Here is a 25,425-nt window from a genome sequence, read left to right on the forward strand (position 1 = left end):
AAAGATTCTAAGTGTTTTCCTTTGAAAAGGACTTGAAAAGGACTCAATTTTCTCTCAAAAACCGTGTTAATTCGCGAAAACCGTGTAAAAAAAAACCGTGTTAATTCCCGAAAACCGTGTAAAAAAAGCCGTGTAAAAAAAAACCGTGTAAAAAAAACCGCGTAAAAAAAACCTAGGTGTAATTATTTTGTTAAATTTTTTTTTTTTGAATTTTGTGTTCTATGTTTCAAATCTTCATAAAACTTTCCATTTGTCATAAGGTGAAAATTACTCGACGGTCAATGATGAAATGAAAATCATTTAAAATATCTATTCGGTCATTATTCTAAATCTGAGAATTTAAGTTGGTGGTAAGAGTATTAAAAAAATTGAGAATAAAATTTTGCATTTGGAAGCTCTAACCAGGCCTTCATTTTCGAGAAATTTCTAAACTCTTCCGCAATGTTTGCACTTGATAAAAGAACTATGTTTATTTGAAGATACTACAAATTTCTACAACGAAAACATGGCAATTTGAAGAGAATATATTGAACACATCTCCAGTTCTTTTACACGTTTAAAATGTTTTGTATTCTCTTGGATAGCATTTGAAAAAAAAAACGAATCATGAGAGCCCCTCACAAAAAATTGCCCCGGGCCCTCCGATGGCTTAATCCGGCCCTGCCTATACACTAATTAATAGTTTAAAATGATTTTCAAAAATTCAAGTTTTTAATCAATCTTCTGCAATGGATGGATAGCCTCCTATTCAGAAATCTATAGAAATACAGAACGTGGGTTATTTTCGAGCAATGCATCCACCCTTTTTATCACCAATTGTCCGTGTGTGTTTGTATTTCTCGCGAGGGGTTCTCTCATTCACAACGGCCCAGCTCAAATTTATCAATCACGACGACCACGTCTCCATGATATCATGCATGCCATTCCAGCGAACGGAGAAACACCGGTTCCAATCCGATCCGGGTACAAGGCTCTCCCTCAGCCAGCACAACTCTCCAACTCTCTTCCAAGAGCAAGGAGGCCCCGAAAACCGCGTGCTCCTCCAGTTCTCAGAGCTTACAGCAGCAGCACCAGAGCAGTAGTGTATAATCGAAACTTTTTCCAATATTGAATCGAGGACCAGAAGTTTTGGGCGGCCTTCGTACCTTCATACGTATACGCAAGTGGTGAGCAAAAAGCATGATGGAAGCAGCAGCACCGACTTGGTTGGATTCGAATTGGCTAGAGTTAGAGTCTAGTGTGTTAGCAGCTTAAAATTGTGACCGGACTCTTCGACGGTCTGCCAGTCAGTTATCGACCGTAGAGCTAGCCGCACACAACACGGTTTCTGTCCTGCGAAGGGGAAAATTCCTCCTCTAGAGAGTGCTATCAACGTTTGGAATTTTTCGGTACCAATTTTTTTTTTGGAAGAGTGAAACAAGTTTCTTTTAACACGAAGGATATTTTTTATTTCTATTTAAGTGTGTAAATTAGGGAAGGGTTGCAAATTTGTTTGAAGCCTCTTAGATAATCGAATCTCGCTGCTCCTCGCTCGGTGGTGACTTCCGGTAGGGCTGTGTGTGCAGAGAAGAATCTCTTCCTTCGTGGATGATTGGGGAAGAGGGTGGGTCTCTTTAAGCAAACAGCGGTGCCCATTTCATCAGTGTGAAGTGTTTCAGACAAGGTCAGGCAGCTGCTCGATTCGCTGCTAGGGGATTTTGCCGGATGACCGAACCTGGGGCTTGGTGAATTTAGTTTCTAGCCTATCCGTGGAAGAATGTGGCCGTCGAAAATCGAATTAAAACAAAATAATAGAAAGTGGATTGGAAAATCACGACTACCTATCTCTCTCTGGAATTCTGCTCCCAAATTTATCGAAAAAAAAATACTCTGAAAGCGGATATAGAGCAACATACTTGCCATATCGGGTTCGGTCTGTCGGTCTACAACGTGGTATCGATCAATAAATTGATGTCTGTGGAGGGCGATTTCGTCACGGATTCACTTTATTGGATTGTCGAAAAAAAAAATCACTAGGAAACAGCTGGATTTGCATGTGCAGACCTAAGACCGAACTCGAACCGGCTAAAACGGATCAAATCCGGAGGGTAATCGACTCTTCATAAATTGCTCTTCCAAGTGCGATGGCAAAGGAGTAAGATATAGTCGGTGATGTTTCCAAATCCAACGACGAAGACCGATCTACACGACCTCTGTGACTAGTTCGGTGTGCTCAAAAAGTGTAAAGTGGATGATGATAGCCGGGTGACTTCAGGCGGCCACCGAAAGCGTTTGGCGCGTTGAAAATTTATTCAGTCGATTGGATAATCTGTCTCGGCTGAACTAAAAAATAAATATTTTTCTCTGTTTTGCCCGCCCTTACAGCGCTAGGGGGTTTCAGTGATTAAATTCCAAAGTCCATCAGAGTGATATAAGAGAAGAGAGTCTCAACAAAGTGGAAAAATAAATTAAGCAACGACTGGAAAGCACGCGATTTCGATTTCTCTGGTGTGTTCATCCTCCGCGAAGAAATCCACACTCGCCCCGGTGTCTAGACTTGGGCGGCTAAGGCACAACAACAACATTTGAGCAGCACACCAGAGCCATTGATTGCATCCTAGCCTCTACAAAACCTCAGAAAGCAAACCGCCAGCCGCCAAGATGAATGTCGAAATCACCCCCAACTACTCGTACATCTTCGATTTCGAGAACGAGTTCATCCATCAGGACACCCGCGTCTGGATGGTCAAGAACTGGCACTATGTGTTCTACTACTGCGGCATCTACATGGCCGTCATCTTCGGGGGACAGCATCTCATGCAAAACCGGCCCAGGTGAGTCAAGTTTTTTTTTTCTCTTAAAAAGCATTTTTTTCAGTTGAACCAAACTGCGTCTTTAAGCAGTCAGTATTATATAACAGACTCGAGACGAGGCTCACAAGCAGCGTGTGAATTGATTTGTGTCGAAGATGATGCTCTACTAAGCATCATAAGCGTCTTCGTCGATGCGTCGATCCTCTTGACTATTACAGAGCTGAACTCCGGTGTGACATTGGCACGCTTGAAGTTACGATGACGACGCCCAAGCGATTATTGGAGCCTAACAGCACACACATTTATCACTAAAGTTTATGAGTCGAAGATAAAACGCGGTTCAGATCTGTTGTCATTAGGAATTGATGACGTTATAAATAAACATTCGTTCATTGTTGAAACAGAGAGTGGGCGATCCAACTGTTGCTGATAATTGTGCCCCCCGTTTTGTTTCGTTTCGTCAGGAATTTTTGTCGTGTCAGCTTACATAAGGCTGCTGCTGCTAGTGACGATTTGTGGGTGGCTACCGATATCTATCGAGAGGTTTAATTCGAAGCTGGGTCATCTAGCCTACGACCTGGACTTTTCCTTTATGATATTTGGAAATGTCAGTTGAAAAAAAAATTTGGGTCTAAATTTAGATGAAGATTCAATTTAGGATCAAAGGTTCAAACTTCAAATTTAAAGAACTATTTCTAATCCAGGTCCCCATACAGCATCCAAACTAAGGATTCAATTTAAAAATTTAGATTCAGGATTGAAATCCAGAACTCAGATTTAGGTTTACCCTATAGACTCAGATTGAAGAATTATTACAACTTGTGAAGGAATCTTCACTAAATAAAATGTCGGTAAAATAATAAAAAAGACATTATCGATAGTATAAACATATTTATTTGAAAAAAGTTTGATGTTTTTTGCGCTGATGTGGTGTTTTTTTTGCGCTGATGTGGTCTAGTGGATAGGCTGGCGCAAGTCTGGTAACCCAGGCGTACTGGGTTCGATTCCCGGTATCGGCAAGAAAAACTTTTGGGTTCGAATCCCATAAGTTGCCGAGATGCTTGGGGAGTAAGTAGAGGCCAGTCTCGAACCCACCCTTGTCCTTCCTCCAACTGGTATCAGGAGGGGTTTGTTTGTTATCTTGAACTGCATTCTGTCCATATCCAGCTGGAATGGATATAATGAAGTGCATGATGGTTTAACCAACGTCTCATGATCGCTTACTTTTCTACGCTGCCTACTCTAAACTTTCAAATTTACTTCTCCAAACTATCTCTAATTTTCATTTCCAGCGTCAGCTCTCCGAGCTATTTAAACGCCACAAAAAAAAAGTTTGATGTTTTTAACACTAGAATGGTATGCTTTTAATACGTTGGATCTTATCAAAACAACATTAACTGTTTTGAGGCTGTGTAAATGCATCAGTCATCTTAAAATTGCGTGATTTTTAAATAACACATCACCAAACATCTGGCTGCTTGTTTTTGGTTTGTTTTGTGGTTCATCAATCACAGATTCTCTCATCTAAATAAATTTAGCGTTATTCCATTGCAATTTGTTGAAGTTTCGTTAAGTTTACCACAAGCCCATTAGAACTTTCTAAATTAGTTTGCACCTATGAGAAAAATAAAACTTGTTAAATCTTTCGTTTATATCTTATACAGTTTATATTTAACCCTCATCCGTCCCAGAAGTTTTAACTCTTCAGCGTAGACTGAGTCGATTTGGGGTCATTTTCGAATTTCTCAATCCCTGGGGTCTAAGAAGCTTCGTTTTGGTTCAAAACTCATCCATGATTTTTTGCAGATTTTTAAAGTAACGTTTACATGAGTAAATTTGAACTTTTAGGTTTGTATGGGAAAATTAAATATTTTGTACTGAAAAATCAACATCATTTTTGTTTCTCCTCTGGAACCGAACCTGCTAATGGTTTTTGTGTCAATTTAGAAATTCTCCGTAGGAAATTTTCCGCTGAGGAACTTTGTTGAAAACTATAACTTCGTATCTTATTAGGCAAAAAAGTTATTAGCTGTTTAACACGGGTATGTCTTTTGGAATCGATAAATAATAAATTCAATTGACATCACTGCTGGGTGCCAAGCGAAGTGCATGCAATGCTTTGCGAGGCACAAGCAGGGATGTCAATTGAATTTATTGTCCCTGCCAATTGAATTTATATTCCCTGAAGTGTCAATTTGACACTCCTGATTAAAAACAATATATCTCTCGTTTCCCAACCGATTTTTACTAAGGAAACCTCGTGATGTAACTCAAATTTGTTTCTCAGGCAACGTTAAGCTACAACACTACAACAAAGTCTAAGGAAAAAATCCAAAAAGACATGCTTCGGAAAAAAGACTGTAGATCTGAAATGCTCAAAAAATTTCACTTAGTGTCCAAGAAGTTGAAATTAGAAGCTATACGTTGCACACAAGGATATATGTTTTTGAAGTTTGTAAAAAGGTGCTATGAAAACCGTACTTTTCAATGAACCGTCAAAATTGTTTAGGTCAAATCAGATAAATTTTGAAAAGAGAATTAAAATGTTGACGTAATTTGACTCATTTTGCATTTTAGATTGTCAAAATACGAAACAAAGACTTTTTGACGAATTTACAAAGGTAGCTGTTTTTTTGAAACTTTTGGCAATTTGCAATTTCTCAGATTTTCCTAGACTTCAATTCAACTTTGCACTGTAGTTTGAGTATATTAAAGCAAGATTTTCGCAATAAATGTGTATTCACCAGAAAGCCAATTTATACCGATTGTAGTGATGTAATTACATAAACGCTGCGATACTTTACAAAATATGATAAATGTGATGTGTGTTGGAGGTGAATATTTGAGTTACATTACTAGGTTTCTAAAACTATAAATTTTGTGAAAATCGGTTGAGAAACAAGAGAGATATAGCGGTTTTAAGCGAGGAGTGTCAAATTGACACTCAATGTCTGATTAGGGAGTTTTTTTTCCTGGGCTTTCAGAGTGCGTCCATAAGAAATTAAAGATGCAAATTTAAAGATTTCAAGAATTTATTGAGGGTTCTCGAATATTTTTTTTTATTTGGATGCATCCGAATAAAGTTACAAGCTGCCAAACTTCCAATAGTGTCAAGAGTTTAAAAAAGCATGATTTGACATTAAATGATGATGAATGATGATAAATGATTCCTCATACTTTTGATGCGGAGGGTCCCATACACAATTAAATGATTTTTTGGCGAAACAGGGTGATTGGTAAACTCCTTCTTTTTTAACTGAAGTTTCCCATACAAAATCGATATAAAATTCGCAATATTCAAGTAATGTTTTGAAAAATAAAAAAAATGGAAGTTTTGAACAATCGAAATAAATTTTAAACTTCTTTCAAATCTTTTTTTTAAACGAGTGGCATTTATTTGAAACTAGCTTACCCGGTGTGCTTTGCTACCCCTTTCATGGAAAAATTTAAGTTTGTTAAAATTATTTTTATTAAATAAAATTTGATTTAAATTTCCACATTATTCAAAAGCGAACTATATTTCATAGCATCTGAGGTTTGAAGGTTGAAGGAGATTAGGGAGCGATCTTCAATAGAATAAATGGCCGGGATTCGACCAGATCGAACTGAACGCCATCAGCATTTTTTCGAGGCACTCGAACTTTATGTGCGCATTTGCACATGCAAATATTTTCATCAAGAGGCTAAATCCTTGGTGTTTATGATCCAGAATCGATAGTTTTTAATCCTTGCATTCTTTTCAGTCTAACATACTCGCTTTTTCGATCGTGAATAGGGATTGTACGAGATTCCATATCAGTTGTTTTAAAATTTTCTCATGGCGCTCAGCTCGATCTGGTCGAAGCCCGGCCAAATAATCCCTATTTTAAAAACGAAATCGTCTGTTTTTAAAGCGGTATTTCTTTTAAATTTATTTTGCCTTTAGGATTTTAACATCTGGATGCCATTCATCCCTCTAAAGAGATATGAGTTTTTAAATACTGGAAAATTTGCACATAATCATAAAGTGTGCCAAACTTTTAGACATTGTTTTTCTTAATAACATGTATTCGTCATTGACGACACTTTACCATCCTTGTGGCGTTCGTGTCTGCTGAATACTGTGTATTTTACATTTATTGAATAAAGTAAACTTCGTTCATTGTATTAGGATGCGTCCATCAATACAATATATCATCTTATTTTGTAAAAAAATATTTGTCAATTCAATAAATCATTATCAATTATGTGAAAACGCTACCGTTTATCAATTTTTAACAAAAAAAAATCCTTCGAGGATTTTATCATTTTTTGGTAATTTTGTATGGGAACTTCCCTTTCTTGGACTCGGAGGGATTTGAAAGTATTATAGAAACCATTCCCGGCCTTTAAAACAGCTTCACACCAAACTCCATGTTTATTAATTCGGTTGTTTCCAAAAATTGTTCTAATTTTGTCATATTTTTATTATTTTGTATGCGGGCCTTCCCCTCCTTAACTCGAAAGGGTTTGAAAGTAGTATAGAAATCATTTCTGGTCTTCAAAACGGCTACACACCAAATTTAACGTTGATCGGTTCATTAGTTTCTGGAAATTGTTCGAATTATGTCATATTTTTATTGATTTTGTGAGGAAGTCGTAGCGGTTTGAAAGTATTTTAGAAACCATTTCCGACCTCAAAAACTCTTACATACTCCTACCTACAAAAACGGTTCAACAGTTCTTTTTAATTATCAAATTCGAAAAAAAAACAAGATTTTACTTAGCCAGATGATTCACTTTATGTATTACCCCTTCACATTGCAAACGTTGGTCCTATACCATAACAATGAAAATTACGAAACAACTCGAGATTTTTTAAGGGATTTTATTAAATTTTTAAAACAATCAATTTTCGACCTAACCAAATAATAAACAAAAATTCTTTATCTCTACTTATGTACTTTAGGGTGGCAAGATTGAGGAGAAATGTTGTATAATCAAAAACCGATATATTCAATGTAAGGTTGCCAGAATTTTTTCAGCATGTATCCGAGCCGGTCAAATCTGGGCTATTTTATCTAAAAACCTGTTAAAATCCGGGCATTTGATTTCAAAATTGACGACTATAAATCCGGGCAAATTTGGTCGAAACCCAACAAAAATAAAAAAAAACTTGTAATTTTTTTTTCATCAAACTTCAGCAGATTTTAAACCGTAATTTAATCTTCCAAAAAAAATTTCATAACTATTTGTATGAAACTTGCTCAAAAAAAATTCGTTTTGGACGCAAAAATAAATAATTTTTATAACGCATTTTTTTTCTATTTACTTTGAAAAATAAAGTGAAAAATCTGTAAAATCCGGGCCTTTTTTCAATGAAATTCCGGCCATTTGGCCAGACCAGACTTTTTCCAAATTTTGTATTCAATATCCCAAAAAAGCTGGCAAAAACCGGCTAATCTGGCAATATTAATTGAATGGCATTTTTAAACTGCCTCTTAGTAAATAATGAAATTATATAAGTTAGTTAAGTTGTGTGACTAACATGACAACTAGATGCTTTCTTTTAAAATATTCTGGATTATTCGAAGGAATATTTCTTTTGTTAAGCTGATAAAACACACCAAACATGATAAAATGCTGCATTTTTTTTAAAGAGTTTTTAAAACGCACATTTTTTCATTGAGTGTACATTATATTAGATTTGTGCGCTATTTATTTGTGTGCGAGGCGTTTGAGCAAGTCACTATAGATTAAATAATGTTTAGGGGTTTGATACATACTTAAGGGCGTTTATCGCGCTTACTGTTTACGACTGGAAAATTAAAACAGGATATTTAAGAAAGTTGTTTCATTTCTTGTACAATTCTGGTATAAGATGTGGAACACAAACTTTATAAACTAACTGTAAGGAATAAGTTCGTTTTATTTTATTAAAATGTCATTTAACAAAAACAATAGTATATTTCGTAAAATAAAAGAAGAGTACATCAATTTCTCAATTGAAAAAGAGTACATGTACTCTTAAAAGAGTACGTATGGTATCCCTAGACCAAAGCAAATTGGAAAATCAAAAATTTTGCCTGATGGACAATATTCCTCCAACTCACTCGGTCCATGGCAACTGTTTTCCAACTTCCCGTGCATCCCACATACTCCACTTGGTCTACTCGCAACATGTCCTTCCCAGCGTAATTTTGATGCCAAATGACTTACAAATGCAGAAAACGTCGAAATCTGGTGTTATCTCGAAAGATTTTTGTCCAAAAAAATTGAAAAACACGTAAGGGGGAATCAGAAGAAATCTGTAAAATCATGAAACGTCGAGATCTGGTGTTATTTCATAAATATCGGTAAAAAATCAACTTTCTGGGAATCACTTTTCGGAAAACCTATATCTAGATCTAGACCGATTTCGAAGATAGATAAAATTAAGGGTATTTTATGGATTTTTTTCCTAAACCTGAAAGACGAAAAAACAGTACAGTAGAAATCAACCATGAAGTCTTTGATATATTGTAAATTTGTCGTTCTGATGCGAATAAAATGCCAATTACCAGAAGAAATTATTCAAAGGTGAAATTAATAGTTTTTTTTTCAATTTTCGAGTAATCCGGAGAAATAAATATCCTGCCTGTACTGAGTTTTCCATTTCAATCATATTGTTAGGCTGATTCAACCAGGTATCGATTTTTCTCTGAACATGAGGTACGATTGATTCGGAATCAGATTGGGGGTTTATTGAACCGGAGATTATTCAGTTGTTAAATAATTTGATCAAAATTCACCTAGGACTCAAAGTTTATAATCTAATGCGGGAAATGCGGCGATTTATTAAACTAATTTACACTATGGATCTCAATGGAAAAAGATTTGCTTTTAAGAATAACATTGTAAATCTTGTTCACACTATAGACAATTTTCCAATACGAAATCCGGTACTGTTTCAACAATCGCTAAATTAATTTCGAGTATCACGTTTGTTTGTTAAGTCTAGCAGTGCCTTCTACAGCATCCTAGAACATGTACAAGTTTTCGTCAGGTATATTGCAACTAAGCTAAGCTACGCCATAAAGTTGATTGCACTCACAAATTCTTGACCTTCCAAAGGTTTTGTATACATACTGGTCATCTATTCTATTCTAAGTGCATTTCAACTAACCAACAACGAACTCGGCGTCAAACACTCGATGCTAATTGCATTCCATTATTGGCAAGTCATTTCTCATCAAAAGGTACATATGTTCGTTCAATCGCCCCGTCATAATCATACCAATATTTGCCATCTGATCAGACGTATCCATTTTGTGTGCGGGCAGCAGCTTCCGTGTGATGATCCAATGAAGCAACTTCTGGAAGTTTCCCATTCTTCGATGGCGTGTTTTTTTTTTCTTGTTTTAGAAAGAATCGCCGAATTTCTTAAAATTGTGGCGGCTACCCAATAATTTAAGCGAATGTATGCGTATAAAAATTAGCATGACATTTCGGTCGTCTTCTAGAGTTTTTTTTCTCGTTTGAGATTAGATACCAACCATCCGGTTAACATCTGAATAATTAAATGATATTTAAATATGCATAATAAGAAAGTGAAATTAAGAAATATGTATATAATAAATTTATGAGTGAAAGTACATCGTTCTCAACCATGTTAGTCTATCAAAGATGTCGTGAATTTTTCTACAGAAAACGGTTTGAAATTAAAGTGTTCAAAATTTTTTAAGGAAGTGTTTGGTTATTCAAAGAAGCTCAAATAATGAGAGTTACTTGGAAACCAGACCAGCGAAACATCTAAACATGGTAAACCTAAAGATAACTAATGGTTTTGAACCTGACCTAATCATCACATCTTTGCCAGCCGGAAAATGATTCCTCCGGCAAACAACAAGGTACCTAAGTGGTTCAGATTTGTAATCGCAAACCAACATCACATGGTGTTTCGTTGTGCAGCTAATAGGACGGCATATGCTAAACGAACCGGCCGGCAAAGCGTCACACGTGGGAGGAAACGCAACAACGACAACGACGCCATGCAATGGCGAGGGTGTGGACAGGGTTTTTTTGAAACTGTAGAGATGTTCATGATCTGGATCCGCGTAGTTTGAACAGTTCATTATTGGTCATTTCCTCATCTCGAATTAGATGCCTGAGCTAGAAGTATCCTATGTACAAGGCATGATTGCAGGTCACAGATTTGACCTAGCTCTGCCCTGGCTGCTAGAATACTGGCCCTTCGTGGGACTGAACCAGACTCTGCTTTTAAGCTGGTGTGACATTTGATAGAATGTAACTTTCGTTTTTCTAACTAGGCTAGAAGTGACATACATTTTTATTTGAGGTATCCGCTAATCCACTAGAACACAGATTAGATTTTCCGCAGTTTCACTAGAAAGAGTATAATTTAAAAGTAATTCATTCCGCTGTTTTTCTTATCGGAAGAATAGACAAACTACAGTCAATGATTCAACGACCTAACGTACGAACCAGGTGATGGTCACGAAAGTGTATTTTCACGTGTTGTGTTGCAGCTATGGAAAAAGTGCATGTATTAATTATCAGGGCAAAAAAATATCCAAACAAGAGATCAAATCTTCTCCCGGCACGAAACCATTTTCTGACGAAAATGCGCGCCACTCACTCATCAACGGTGGATTAATTACTATTGGCTGACTTTGAAATAGATTGCTCGTTTTGTATCTGTGTTTTAGTGCTTTATCGATGGGTGGCATTGAAATCTAACAAAATTGTTCCAAGATTGCTCTCATAAATATACATTTAAACAAATCAACAGTTTTTTCTGTTTTTGGTGCTTTGAGTGATATAAAATGTTTTGAAAATATTTATAATTCCATCTATTCAACTTTTTGAACACGCCTGTCGTTATTGGAAGGGAAAACTCGAACAAGGCGGACAACCTTAGAATGACAATAATTGCTTCTTTGATCGATGTCTTCGTTCAAATGACCTAGATATGCTGTCCATGTCACCTATAGCATTTAGAAATGTTTTCATAGAAATGCGGATGAATTTGTGCGAGATGAGTATTCTAGAAATTTCGTCTTTCATTTGCTAATAGATCATTTGCCAGTAACCGGACATTCAAACTTTGACAGCATTTTGCTTCCTTTGAAAAGTACTTTTGAACCTATTTTTTGCAAAATTTAGAATTCACACGTTTTTGAGATATTTACGATGTAAGAGAAAAAGAAAAATGTAAATTTGCTCAGTTTCCTCCAAAATCCCTCATTTTCAAATCGATAGCTGATAAAATCGTTGATTATTCGAAGAGTTACTGTGTGTGAGTGGTGGAAAAGTATGAAAATACTGTCAAAAATGTCACAAAGTTCAAATCAAGCATTGGACATGATCGACAACTACTGTTAAGGGTCAGCAGGGAAGTCGAGTCTCATACCAGCATTTTTAATATTGAATAAGCGAAAAACTAAGTGTAGGTCGCTGAAATGTCCAAAAAAAATTCTTCGATAAAAAGGAAGTGTTGCCTAGTTATGAGTCATTCAAACCTTACAAATTTCTGCTTGTTTCAAAGCTCGTAAGCTGTGTAGTCGGTACCGAGGATATGGGACAGATAATTTCTGATGAACGACGAATCTTATGAAAACCCTATTTCAAACAAATTACAGCGTTCGAACCCTATACCATGTCTGCTCGTAAAAAGGTCCCTATCATATCATAGTATGTATTTTCTGTTCGTTTTGTATAAAATATAATGATTTGCAAAGATTCCGGCTCCTTTTATTCGCTGTTTTTTAAAGCCTAAAAAGAGTAATTTTTTATGTAGCGATGAGGGCATAACGAGCACGCACGGCATAAAAGCACTTCTTGCTTCTACATAAGTACGTATTTTCTTAAACAAATTTTCATAAGGAATTGTTTCGTACTACCTATAGTATTAATTTTTCACCAAAAAAGAAATATCCTTTTCATCTTTACAGAAATATTAAATAATAACCAGCTAAACTCTCAAGTGACGAAAATATTATAATTTTTGAGCACCACCAAATAAGCTTTTATGACTTTTAAATCATCTTGATCTGAAATGTACGCACTGCAACATAATCTACAGTCAATCGCAAAATTGAGCGTACACACTCGACTTGTCGATGGTTTTGCTTAGTTTGGTATTAAATACATTTTATTTCTGTTGCCTTTGATTGCACATACATTATTCATATATTGATTAGCTATACGTTCAAGCCAATTTTGAAAAAAGTTTTTTCTCAACTTTTAAATCCAAAAAGTACAACAAGATCTCTGTTTTCAGCACTGCAAAATTGAGCGTACACCTTTCAATTCTCTGGAAAAAAAATCCATGCATAAAAGATCATTGCGATTTACCGTGCTGTTTTTTGTCAGTGTGTGATGTCAACATCCAACAGCTGTTTTGACAGTGTTCTTTTTTGATTGTTGCTCGTTTTCGATTTTTAAAATTCAAAATGACAACCAAAAGGAAGGAAACGGATATTGCTACGCGAACCATGATAATAAATATGTGTTATCGCGGAAAGTCATTGCGGGAAATAGGAGCTGCTGTCGGAAGATCCCATTCTACAGTGCAGAAAATCGTAAACAAGTGGAAAAACGAGGGAACCTTGAAAAACCTTGCCGGTAGAGGACGTAAACGAATCTTGACTTCTGCTGATGAAAGAATAATTGTGCGAACATTGCGAAAGAACCCTAAAACAAGTATTCCGAAACTGACTTCCGATGTGGGCGGAACCATAGGAAGACCGTTGAGTGCAGATACTGTCCGGCGGGTAGCTCACAGGAACAATCTAAGAGGTCGTGTTGCCCGTAAGAAGCCCTTCATCTCAAAGGTGAATATGAAGAAACGACTGGAGTTCGCAAAAGCATACGTAAATAAGCCCAAGGAGTTCTGGAACAATGTCCTTTTTACTGACGAGACTAAAATTAACCTCTTCGGATCAGATGGAAGACAGATGGTGTGGAGAAAACCAAGAACCGAGCTCCAGGTTCAAAATTTGGTCCCTACTGTAAAACATGGTGGTGGAAGCCAGATGCTATGGGGTTCAATGGCGGCTTCTGGAACTGGAACCATGGAGTTTATCGATACGACGATGGACAAAATGGGTTATATGAATATCCTGAAATGTAACCTGAAACCTTCCGTACAAAAATTGGATCTGCCACAAGATTACTACTTCCAACAAGACAACGATCCCAAGCACACCGCTTACATCGTTCGGGAGTGGCTGCTCTATAATGTCCCCAATCAACTCAGAACACCTCCCCAATCACCGGACTTGAACCCTATCGAGCATCTATGGTGGGAAGTTAAGCACCGTCTGCAAACTAAAAATCCACGGAACAAAACGGACCTCAAGACGGCGGTTAAGGAGATCTGGGAGAGTATTCCGTCCACAGTGACCAAAAACCTTGTGGAATCGATGCCACGACGCTTGCAGGCTGTGCTGGATGCCAAAGGAGGACATACCAAATATTAAATGTTTGATTTAAACTTTTTATGAACTTTTTCTGAACTTTTTCCGAACTGTTTTAATTAGTTTTGTAAGAAAAACTTGAACTGTACGCTCAATTTTGCCACGTCTGAATTGGTGTTTTTTTTTTTTAATCAAGTGAAAATGTAACAGTTATCATTTAATTCTTTGTACTACATGAGAGTAAAAAGAACGGATTTTATGAATTAAAAAAAATTGTTTTTAATTATTCACTTTTCAACCCCGAAAAATGCAAATATTCCGATAAATCATGTGTGTACGCTCAATTTTGCGATTGACTGTACACATTGTTCCTCAATATTCACAATCATACAATTTTTGATTTTTTACTTTAATCAATTTTATGACGCGTTTTTACTTAAATTTGTTGACTAGGGGCGAACAGAGCGCTATCAATGAAGGCATAATGAGCGTTTTCTGCCGGGGAATCTAGCAGCGAATTCAACTTGATGAAGTCAACTTAATAATAGAGCTACAGCTTAACTTGTTTCGTCTGTCGATTTGGCCTATTGGTAAGATGTCGGAGAGGTAATCAGTAGACTAGAGTTCGATTCCTGTTCGAGGGGATTTGTTTTTTGCACATACCATTCATGATTGATTTTTTTTATTGTTCATTATACGGCTGATAGCGTCAAAGCATCATCCGTCAAACAAAACACCAGAAACATAATGTATTTGCATGTGTTAATTCTTTGAATTCTACAAACAGACCTAGATTATTTTGTTATTGCTTTGTTTGATGAATCTACGCCTCACCGTTTAGTGCAATCATGATCATGAATGATAAATGAAAAAAAAATCACCTCCACCAGGAATCGAACTCGAGCCTACTGATTACCTCTCCGACATCTAACCAATAGGCCAAATCGTCAAACGATACAAGTTAAGCTGTAGCTCTATTAGTCAGTTGACTTCATCGAGTCGAATTCGCTGCTAGATTCCCCGGCAGAAATCGCTCATTATGCCTTCATTAATGGTGCTCATACTGCCTCGGAGGGTTTCTCATTATGCCTCTACAGTGACTGGTTTTCAGCTTTCGGCAAAAAATTTTAAATGCATTTTTAAACGTTTTTATCTACTTTTTCAAGTTTCATCCAATTAGGCAATAGACTATTTGAGTGTCTGAACACGAAACAATGATGTAATTCACATATTACAGCTATTCTCTATTTTCCTTAAGGTGGCCATTATACCCTCATCTCCCCTATACTAACCGATTATACGTTAAGTTCAATCTCATGATGGTTTTACTTCGTTATTGTCACATTCAGCCAGCAGAAATTTCATTAAAAACGCTTTAATTTCGCTTTGTTAATTTCGAAAAAACTGTATCCACTAAATTGCCCACAGTTTCTTTTAAAAGAGAAGTATTGGACCGAAAAGTAGCAGAAATTCAAGGAGGATGATGCAGCCACCTTAAATACAGATTAGACGAAGTATAAGTTTGAAAAACTGATCAAAATCATGACTGAAAAAAGGGTGCGCCAGCCGATTAGAGGTACCAAGAATAAAGAAGAAAAAAAATCCTACAAAAAACGACAAATATTTTTTTCAAGATTAACAAGACTAATTTCATTTCCTTCATTGAAAGTATTTCGATCAAACGAATGGTTTTTGAGATACACGCATTCGTAACTGTCCCATTTCTAAAAGAACTAAGCTTTATGTGTCATTTTTGCCCGATCTAGCAACTTTTTTCCAAACGTTCGGTAACACAAGCAAAAAAAAATCTATTATTTTCGAGGTGCAAGTATTTAAGAGCTAAGTTTAACTGATTTTGGGGAGCTGATTTCAAATATGAAATAAGATCTATTTTTCTATCAGCTCTTGTTTTCGAGATAACTTTTACAAATAAGTAATAATTCATTTTACAAATTTGCGCACTTTTTTAGCAAAACTTAACAACATTAACCAGTTTAAAAAAAAGGTTTTAATTACAATAATTAACTGTACCCGAAGACCACGATTTCTGAGAAAAAAGTTATAAAAGTTTTTTTTGTTACTTTTTTCCATTGCGAGGGAATTTTATAAAAGACTAGCTGAACCCTTGCGAACTCCATTTCGCTTTAATTTTTAATATATGATGAGGAATTTATGATCGACCCTTTTGCTTGTCTCGAAAAAAATACCTGTCTAAAGGGTGATACGGTCAAAATTTGGTCAATAAACGGTGATAGATTGTTGCTCCTATTTTAATTTTGGAATTCACTCTACGGTTGTCAAAATGCCGCCCAAGGAAGAAGAGCAGCGTATCAAAATTTTGCTCGCGCATCGCGAAAATCCGAGCTACTCGCACGCAAAGCTGGCAAAATCGCTAAAAGTTGCCAAATCAACCACTACAAATGTAATTAAAGTGTTTGGGGAACGTTTGTCGACAGCCAGGAAGTCTGGATCGGGGGGAAATCGAAAACCGGAAGCCGCTGAGACGACAAATCCGGTTGCCGGTAGTTTCAAGCGAAACCCTAACCTCTCTCTCCGAGATGCCGTGAATAAGCTGGGTGTATCGTCTACAACCGTGCATCGAGCCAAAAAACGAGCCGGACTATCGACTTACAAGAAGGTAGTGACTCCAAGTCGCGATAATAAACAAAACACGACGGCCAAAGCGCGATCCCGGAGGCTGTACACGACGATGCTGACGAAGTTTGACTGCGTGGTAATGGACGACGAAACCTACGTCAAAGCCGACTACAAGCAGCTTCCGGGACAGCAGTTTTATACGGCAAAAGGAAGGGGAAAGGCAGCAGATATTTTCAAGCACATGAAACTGTCAAAGTTCGCGAAGAAATATCTGGTTTGGCAAGCCATAGCTTCCGGGACTGTCAACCAAGAAATTTATGTGAAAGAGTGTTTAAATAAACGTCTGCTGCCTTTCCTGAAGAAACACGGTTGTTCCGTACTGTTTTGTCCGGAGTTGGCATCTTGCCATTACGGTAAAAAGGCCATGGAGTGGTACGCCGCCAACAACGTGCAGGTGGTTCCCGAGGACAAGAACCCTCCCAAAACGCCAGAGCTCCGCCCAATTGAGAAATACTGGGCTATTGCCAAGCGGAACCTAAAGAAGACCAAAAAACTGCTAAGGACGAGCAGCAGTTCAAGGCAAACTGGCGAAGAAGGTGGACAAGGTGGCTGTACAAAATCTGATGGCAGGGGTTCAGCGTAAGGCCCGGCAATTCGGATTTGAAAAAGCGGAAGCCTAATTGAATATTTTTCCTAAATTTTATACTAATTAAACTTGAAAAAGAAATTTAATTTGATTTTTTAAATTAAGCGATGAGTATTAATTTCTGAGCGTGTCGAAAAAATTAAAAAAAATTGGTGTACTGGTAGCGACATCTAATGTATGTTGGTCCACTTACAAATTTGGTTTGAAACTTGAGTTGGTATTCTCACACACGTTTTCAACACATTTTTGTTCGGGACCCGCTGTCCCGCGGCACTCGAAGTCAAACAATGACATAATTAATTTAGAATAATTTGTTTAGGGAAGGTTAGGGAATGAATTCCGTCGCAAACTTCTTTTAAAATATGTCGATCAGATTCTGGATCGTTATCAATTTGTCGTTCAAATCTTTCGCTAGAAAAATTCTTATTGTGAAATGACTCCACCATAAATGATCACTCCCAACAAGAGTCTCAGTAATCCAACGAAAACCGCCTGATTCCCAGAATGCACCGCAATCGGTCCGCTTCGTTCCGATGCGATGTAGGTTGATATCCAAATATTTGCGCCGATGCCTTGCTCGATATGGAATGTTCTTGTGTGACTGACCAGACCATGCATCGGCGACAAACTGCTTTCATCTTTTTTTGGTTGTTGTTTTTGTCGTTTCATTCAGTGTTATCCACAGGGGTCAAATCTTATTCGATGAACTTACACACGATTTGGTCTCGTTTGTCGGCCATCGTACTTCCTACGCCAGCCACTAAAATTCGATCACGTTCCAGCCAGTCAGTGCAATGATAGAAATCAGGAGTTTCCGGCTTTATTTATTTGAGGATCTCTTCCGACAACCGCCTCCGGGCAGCCTCAGCAGGTTATGAAATTCCAGGCAACGATGACGGCTACGAAATCCATAACAAATAATTGACCTAAAAACGAGAAAGATACATTCGTCGGAATTGTGTTGTTGCGTCGTTTTTCTGGAAATAGCTACACTTCGTCATATGTGTGAATATGTACATTCACACAACAGCGATACGCCAATGACCAACAACCAAAGTGATAAAATGCACCCCCCTTGTCTGGGTCGGTCCAGCCAGAAGATGTAGAGGATAGATTTCAAGTTCAATGTCAAGACGCCTCCATCATTTGTGATGACTAATGGGAAACGTAAATGGCCACCAACCAATATTTTCGCAAGCTTAGAACCGGATCGGAAAAATCACAATGCCTTGCAATTATACAGTTTTGCGCAGTCCGGTGAACAATACCAGATGTAATTATTTGCTTTGCAATTGAAGTTACTCTACTACTATTAAACATTTGGAGAGTCTTCTCTGGTTATTAATAACTAAAATCGCAATTGGCTCAAATTTCCTAGAATAAATTTTAACAGTACGGGTTTTGAATGTTTTTTTTTTGCAAATTATGATCCCAACGTTCATAGCTCATCATGGCTTTATACAGGAATGCTATAGATCGTGGACTTAAACGCAAACGCTGCTTGAATTAAGTGTATTCGATGTACTGGCGTTATGCTACATGTTTCTCCAATTATTTAATTTAACTAGTTTTCTGGGAGTGATGATCTAACTTGCCCAACCCGTCGTCATCGTCGACGATGATCATAAACGTTCGGATGAACCGATTATTGTTAGTGTCTTCAAACTGGACAGCAGAAGCGGAAGTCTGAAAATTATCTAAGATGGTTGGACCGCTCAACCACGTGTTTGTTTTACTGAACAACGTCCTGACATTCATAGCTCATATGTCAGTTGATGCAAAGAGTGAGTGATCAAGATCATTCAACTACCGACTGACATAACGTCACAGTTTTTATAACTTAAGAGAAAAAATCAATAGAATTAAGTACTATTTAAGAAAAAAAAGTAAAGAAAAAAATGAAGCCCTGTACATAAGATACATAGTTTGGGGTAAATCGTTGAAGGCTTATCCCAAAAATACATACATATGTGGACCTAATACAGAAAGGTTTTCCTACACGGTTTCGAAATTGACACCGTACCTGAGAGAAAAAGTTCTAAGCCCTTTTTTAAGGAAAACATTTAGGTTAACTTTGAGGCTTGGAAGGTGAAGTGAGAAGCCTGAGATCTGAAACCTGAGACATGAGAAGTGTACGTGAGATGTGAGAAGTGTGATGTGAGACCGACCTCACTTCTGACATCAAACTTCTTACGTTTCACAACCCACGTATGACGTACCCCTTCTAACTTCTTTTGTCTCATTTTAGCACGTCTCATGTCTCATGTCTAACTTTTTACTACTGTGGTGTCCGAGGTCTGCAGGTCGAATCAAGTCTCAGGACTCATGTCTCATAAGTATCCCTGGTCTCATATGACAGGTCTCTTGGTTTATTACTATTTATTCTACTACTTATACCCTTGTAAAAGAACCTCAGTGTACTTGTTTTGTTATTCTTAACTGGCATAATTAGGCATACAACTTTTAGGCAGATGATCAACATCAAGATAAGGGCTTCGAAGACTTACTTTGTTTGAAATAGTGGCTCCTGTTTTCGCCGCGTCGTTCTTGTTGTTTACGCTCTTTTCTAGATACTTTTACTACATAGTCGCCGTAATTGTTGAGTCAATTTTGTGCGCGCAGCTATCCCTTTCGATGCTTTTCAAACCAAGAGAGTTGTGAGGTATGTGGTGAAGGTGGAACACTGAATTGATAGTTGGAGCTGCTAATTTCCTCCAGCTATTAGTATTTGAGGCGCCACACACAAAGTTTGCGTGATTGCTCACTGGCACCAAAAGTGCCCCATATTCTGGGCAAAAGTTTATTGATCGAAAAAACAACAGAGGGTAGCATGCGTTCAGGCTCGAAACCCCGTCCCTGAACTCATTTCCCAGTGCGCGAAACCGCAAGCACCTTCATATCAACATAAAAAGTAACAAAACTTGTTTTTTTTTCTCCATATCTCCGTGAGGTACGATTTTTCGGGAACAATTTCAGGTCCAGGAAAACCTATTTTATATCGAACCTGTTTAGTTTGATTGATGGTGGCGTTCCAAAAATAGAAATTGAGTATGCACATTGTTATAAGCAATCCCAATCCGGTTTTAGATGTTTCTAGATATACGCAAATAAATTCCCAAAAATAATAAAGCTATCCAACAAGATTTCAAGATGCATTACTACATATGTATTTGAAGTTACAGGCGAAAATTCTTCGTTTGACTTCGTGTTTGCTTAGAATCTGAAGGATACGATTTTTAAATGTCATACATAGGTTGACGCAATGATGAGCTGTCAACTTAAACCTAATCCACTCTTGAGTGTCAATATGGCACTATTGGTAGTTTGGCGGCTTGTAACTTTTTTCGGATGCATCCAAATAAAACAATTTCTTCGGGGACCCTCAATGAGTTCTTGAAATCTTTAATTTTGTATCATTACTTTTTTTTATGGACGCACCCTGAAAGCCCAGGAAAAAAAAACTCCCTAATCAAACCTTGAGTGTCAATTTGATACCCTTCTCTTAAAATCGCTATATCTCTCTTGTTTCTCAACCGATTTTTACAAAATTTATTGTTTTGGAAACCTCGTAATGTAAATCAAATATGTTACTCAACACTTTAGTTTTCCGTTATTCAAAGCCTAAGAAAATTAATCCGAAAAAACATGCTTCGGAAAAAAAACTAGATCGGGTACGGAATGCTTAAAAAAGTTCACTTAGTGTCCAAGAAAGCTAAAGTTAGAAATCATACGTTGCATATTAGAATATATATTTTTTAAAGATCATGACCACAAAACATGTAGAAAGTGGTGTAAAACTTGTACTTTTCAATCAATTAACCGTCAAAATTGAAGTCACACCAGATTAATTTTGAAAAGAGGAGTTTGGTACATTTGAGCATGTTTAGATTATCACAATACTACAATACAAAACACAGAATTTTTGACGAATTTTCAAAAGTAAATTTTTTTCTAACTTTTTGTCAATTTGCAGTTTTTTCTGTTTTTTTTTGCTCTAAAAAACCAATTTGCACTGGATTTTGAGTATATTAACTCAAGATATCTGCAATAAATAAATATTCAACAGAAAGCTAATGTCATACCGATTCTAGGGGTGTGATTACATATGCGCATTTTTTAGAGAAAATTTTGTTTCATCGACAGGTTTAGACTCGATGATGACATTTAAAAAATCTCATTTTCTATGGACTTAAAATTTAAAATTTCAAAACAAAGAATTAAACTGGTTAATTATCAAAATTGGATGAAAATTGAAGAAGTTATGGTTATTTTACCATAACATTTTTTTGCCTTTTTGAACAATTCAATAAATCGCGGTGTACTAATCTAAATAAAGGAAGAATTAAACATGATAAATCTCACTCACTCCAAGCTAACATTGATCATTAGCTGACTAGAAAGTCACATGCCAAATTCAGAAAGATCTGACCACGAGGGTTTGCTTGAATCTCAAGCGTGAATGTGATTTTAAGGTATTTTGCTTGGGAGGAACAAAAAATACTGGTTTTTTTTATTAATAACTTTTTTCGGGGGTCGGACATTCGGCCGAAGGCCGATAGGCCGAAAGATGTTAGGCCGAAGATCTCTAGGCCGAATGGGTTAAAAAGCCGACGGATGTTCGGCCGAATAGGACAAAAGGCCGAATGAGACTTTGGGCCGAAGGTTATTTGGCCGAATGGATGTTAGGCCGAATGGTCATTCAGCCGAATGGATATCAAGCCGAATGGACGATAGGCCGAATGGTCATTAGGCCGAATGGATATCAAGCCGAATGGACGATAGGCCGAATGGTCATAAGGCCGAATGGTCGTAAGGCCGAATGGTCGTAAGGCCGAATGGTCGCAAGGCCGAAAGGTCGTAAGGCCGAATGGATGCTAGGCCGAAAGATCGTTAGGCCGAATGGTCATTAGGACGAATGGTCGTAAGGCCGAATGGTCGCAAGGCCGAATGATCACGAGGCCGAATGGTCATAAGGCTGAATGATGACAATTGCTAGGTCAATAAAAAATACCATTCGGCCTTGCGACCATTCGGCCTTACGACCATTCGGCCTTGCGAGCATTCGGCTTTGCGACCATTCGGCCTTGCGACCATTCGGCTTTACGACCATTCGGCCTAATGACCATTCGGCCTTGCGTCCTTTCGGCCTAACAGCATTCGGCTGGATAACCGTCGGCCGAATAACCTATTCGGCCAGATAGCCCATTCGGCCTTACGTCCATCGACTGAATGACCTTCGGCCGAATGGCTTTCGTATATTATCGTATTAAACGCAATGCGCAATGCGAGTCTAAAACTGATGATGAAATTTAAAAAAAATTCTAATTTTTTTTCTATCATAAGTTCACTGATATCAAAAATAGTGTTGATCGTACGCAGTAGTGGTATCCAGATGATTGATAGAAAAAATTTTCACCTTTAATATGCAAAAAGGAGATTTTAATTATGGTCATGCAGTTCGAGATATTGCAATCTAAGTACAAGTACTTTTTATGGTTTTCCAAAATTTCATATTTGGAGAATAACTCAATAATTGTTCTGCTGAGATTTTTTTAAATATCATTTTTGGATCCAGCGCCCGTTTTTACATTATAAATATAAGTCGGTTAATAAAGTTCATGATTTTTTTTTTAATTTTGTAAACTACTGTAATCCATGGATTTTTTTTTATTTTTCGATTTTGTTTTATTTTTGCCAAAGGTAAGGGTCCCCTGCAAAAGTAACTGGAGTTAGGTAATTATAACCGAAAGACCAAAGAAACCGTAAACGGGTTAAAAATTCGGTGTTTTTTTTTTTTCTAGTCCCGGTTAACATACTCACACGGCGCTCGGTACATCATTCGACAATATCCTAGCTCTAGCAGGCTGATTATTTCCATCCTGGTTTGTCTTGTGATGGATATGGGATATGTTTCATTTGGTTCCTTTCAAACATATGTAATGCGGTTGCACTGGGAGGACAATGCCAGCGATAAGAAAACTTGTTAGTGCCGGTCCGGCATAGAATTTTATGCCGATAGTTCCACATCCAAGGAAAGTCATTATTGAAGTAGAGTCTGATTTGCGGGTGTATAAAAGACCTTAACTTATTATCTCTTCAGATGGATGGTTTGTCTTTCGGCATTGAAAGCAATTCAATAAACCTTGTCACATTAAAATTTTTAGGAAAAATCTATGAACGAATTCTTTAAGCAATTTCTCGGTTTTATCAGGCGGCTTGCGGGTTGAATTGATTTGCCTTCAATGCCACCTTTTTTTTTTTTTTTAGATCTCAATCCTGTGTAATAGTACATGTCAACACAATTTCGTGCAACAAGCTGAAAGTTACGATGCAATCGAATGTGAAATTTCAAACAAACAAAATCCATGCCTTTTCAACTGTGTTACTGTGGAAAGATTCAAATATTTTTACTGAAAAGTATTCTAACCATATGCAATATATTAAAGCATGAAATTCCATCAGCAAAAGCAGCTGGTAATAGTAGTTGCTTTACGTTTGTGTACAAACAACATTTGTGGTAAAATAAACTTTGGCATCGTGTTCTGATTCTTTTACTGCCTGAAAAACAGCCACCAATGAGATTTTTCGCGTGTTTGCTTTTCGGCAATCGCAAAACGAGTTTTATGCGGCCAATTTTCCTCATTCAGTTATCTTTGGCTATAGGAAACGAAAACAAGAATGTTGTTTCTTCATTAATGCATCCATATATCAGTCGGTCAATAACACAATCAAAATTCGAATTGCGGCAAATCGCGGCGCGGCTTTGATTATTGCGAAGTGGAGTCACGAAAACATTTGAAAAAAACAACACTTGAAGGATCTACGGTGGAATACACGCAACTAACTAAAACCACCCATGGAACGATGCATTCTTTCTCCACTGACCAAATCGAATAAAAAAAAAACTCCCAAATCGGACGGACAAACAGTAAACACTTCGTGCAATCTGATGACTAATGGTGTGCTGATAGAGCTATGCCAACCGAATCGAATGGATTTGGTTCGGCGCAACATCCAATTTTGATTACGCACATTGGGTCGAAAAGATTACTAAACTCTAATATATTCAAACACCAGAATTTTTTGACCAAAATATTGAATGAACTTAATTTTGACCCTGTACCTACATACGTGCATCCATTCTCTTACCAAACCCTGAGTAATCCTATGAAGTATTTTGCAGCTGTCAAAGTTGTAACCTATCGTCGACCACTAACTTAATCTTCCGATTTGTTTCGGATTACACACCCTGAGGCGGTTAATTTTCCGCCCATTTTTCCACCAAATTACCAAGTGTGCCGCATTGCAGCGTCGAATTCGGTGTGTTTCAAGATTACTTCACTCATTCACTTGGTGGCGCGGCCTTCAGCGAGCCTTTCTTAAGACCGGCGCGTAGCACCCCTCCAAATTGTGATATGCTGTCATTTTCGCGAGCGCAAACGCGTGTACTTCGCTCACTCATACATGCGCAGCCCGTTTTTCGCGCTGTTTTGATTTGAGTCAAAAAGAACAATAAACCAACCAACTGTGTTTCGTCGCAGCAGCAGCAGAGCTTCAAATATCGACGTGTGTTGTTGGCCAGCAGGATTAGCGCTGCCTTAGCAAATATTTAGTGGTGTGATGTTGTTGGATATTCGACTGTCTCTCTAGAGCTAGAGGAACTTTTCCGCCGCACACTGTAATGGTGGTGAGCGAATCAAAATACGCGAAAGCAATGTACAATTTTTGCGCGATGCGCGCGCTCGAGGCGATTGACCTACTTTTCCGAAACTTGCAGCTAGGAGGTAGCTCGAAGCAGAAAGGCAGACGCGTCACTCTATCGACTTTTCAAGGTAACGCGCGAAAGTATAGCGCGCCACGCCACAAACCGGCTGGTGGTGCGATTCAATCAAGCTGGGGATTTTTTATGTTGGTGCAGTTTGTTTTGTCATGTAATAGTGTTTACCAAATTTAACAGCCGATTTTCTGAATCGAAAAAAAAACGTTATCCGTTTTCGCGAATCTATTATTT

The 25,425-nt window shown here is 37.5% G+C and overlaps 1 protein-coding gene across 5 annotated transcripts in view; it reads left to right on the top strand.

Annotated features, from left to right (window-relative positions):
• Window positions 1-25,425, top strand: part of LOC129751924 (elongation of very long chain fatty acids protein 6) — a 128,885-nt gene that overhangs the window by 23,509 nt on the left and 79,951 nt on the right. The window contains exons 1-2 of one of the 5 annotated variants that reach the window (XM_055747712.1): window positions 1,048-1,166; window positions 2,365-2,813. In XM_055747712.1, the coding sequence (XP_055603687.1) occupies window positions 2,641-2,813 (173 nt within the window). In that variant the 5' untranslated portion in view covers window positions 1,048-1,166; window positions 2,365-2,640. Of the gene's footprint in view, window positions 1-1,047; window positions 1,167-1,190; window positions 1,389-1,417; window positions 1,548-1,628; window positions 1,725-2,364; window positions 2,814-25,425 lie in introns of those variants that run through there. The other 4 variants (XM_055747710.1, XM_055747713.1, XM_055747714.1 and 1 more) reach the window with 4 other exon arrangements.

This window comes from Uranotaenia lowii, chromosome 3 (assembly GCF_029784155.1).
Source record: "Uranotaenia lowii strain MFRU-FL chromosome 3, ASM2978415v1, whole genome shotgun sequence".
Lineage (NCBI taxonomy): Eukaryota > Metazoa > Arthropoda > Insecta > Diptera > Culicidae > Uranotaenia > Uranotaenia lowii.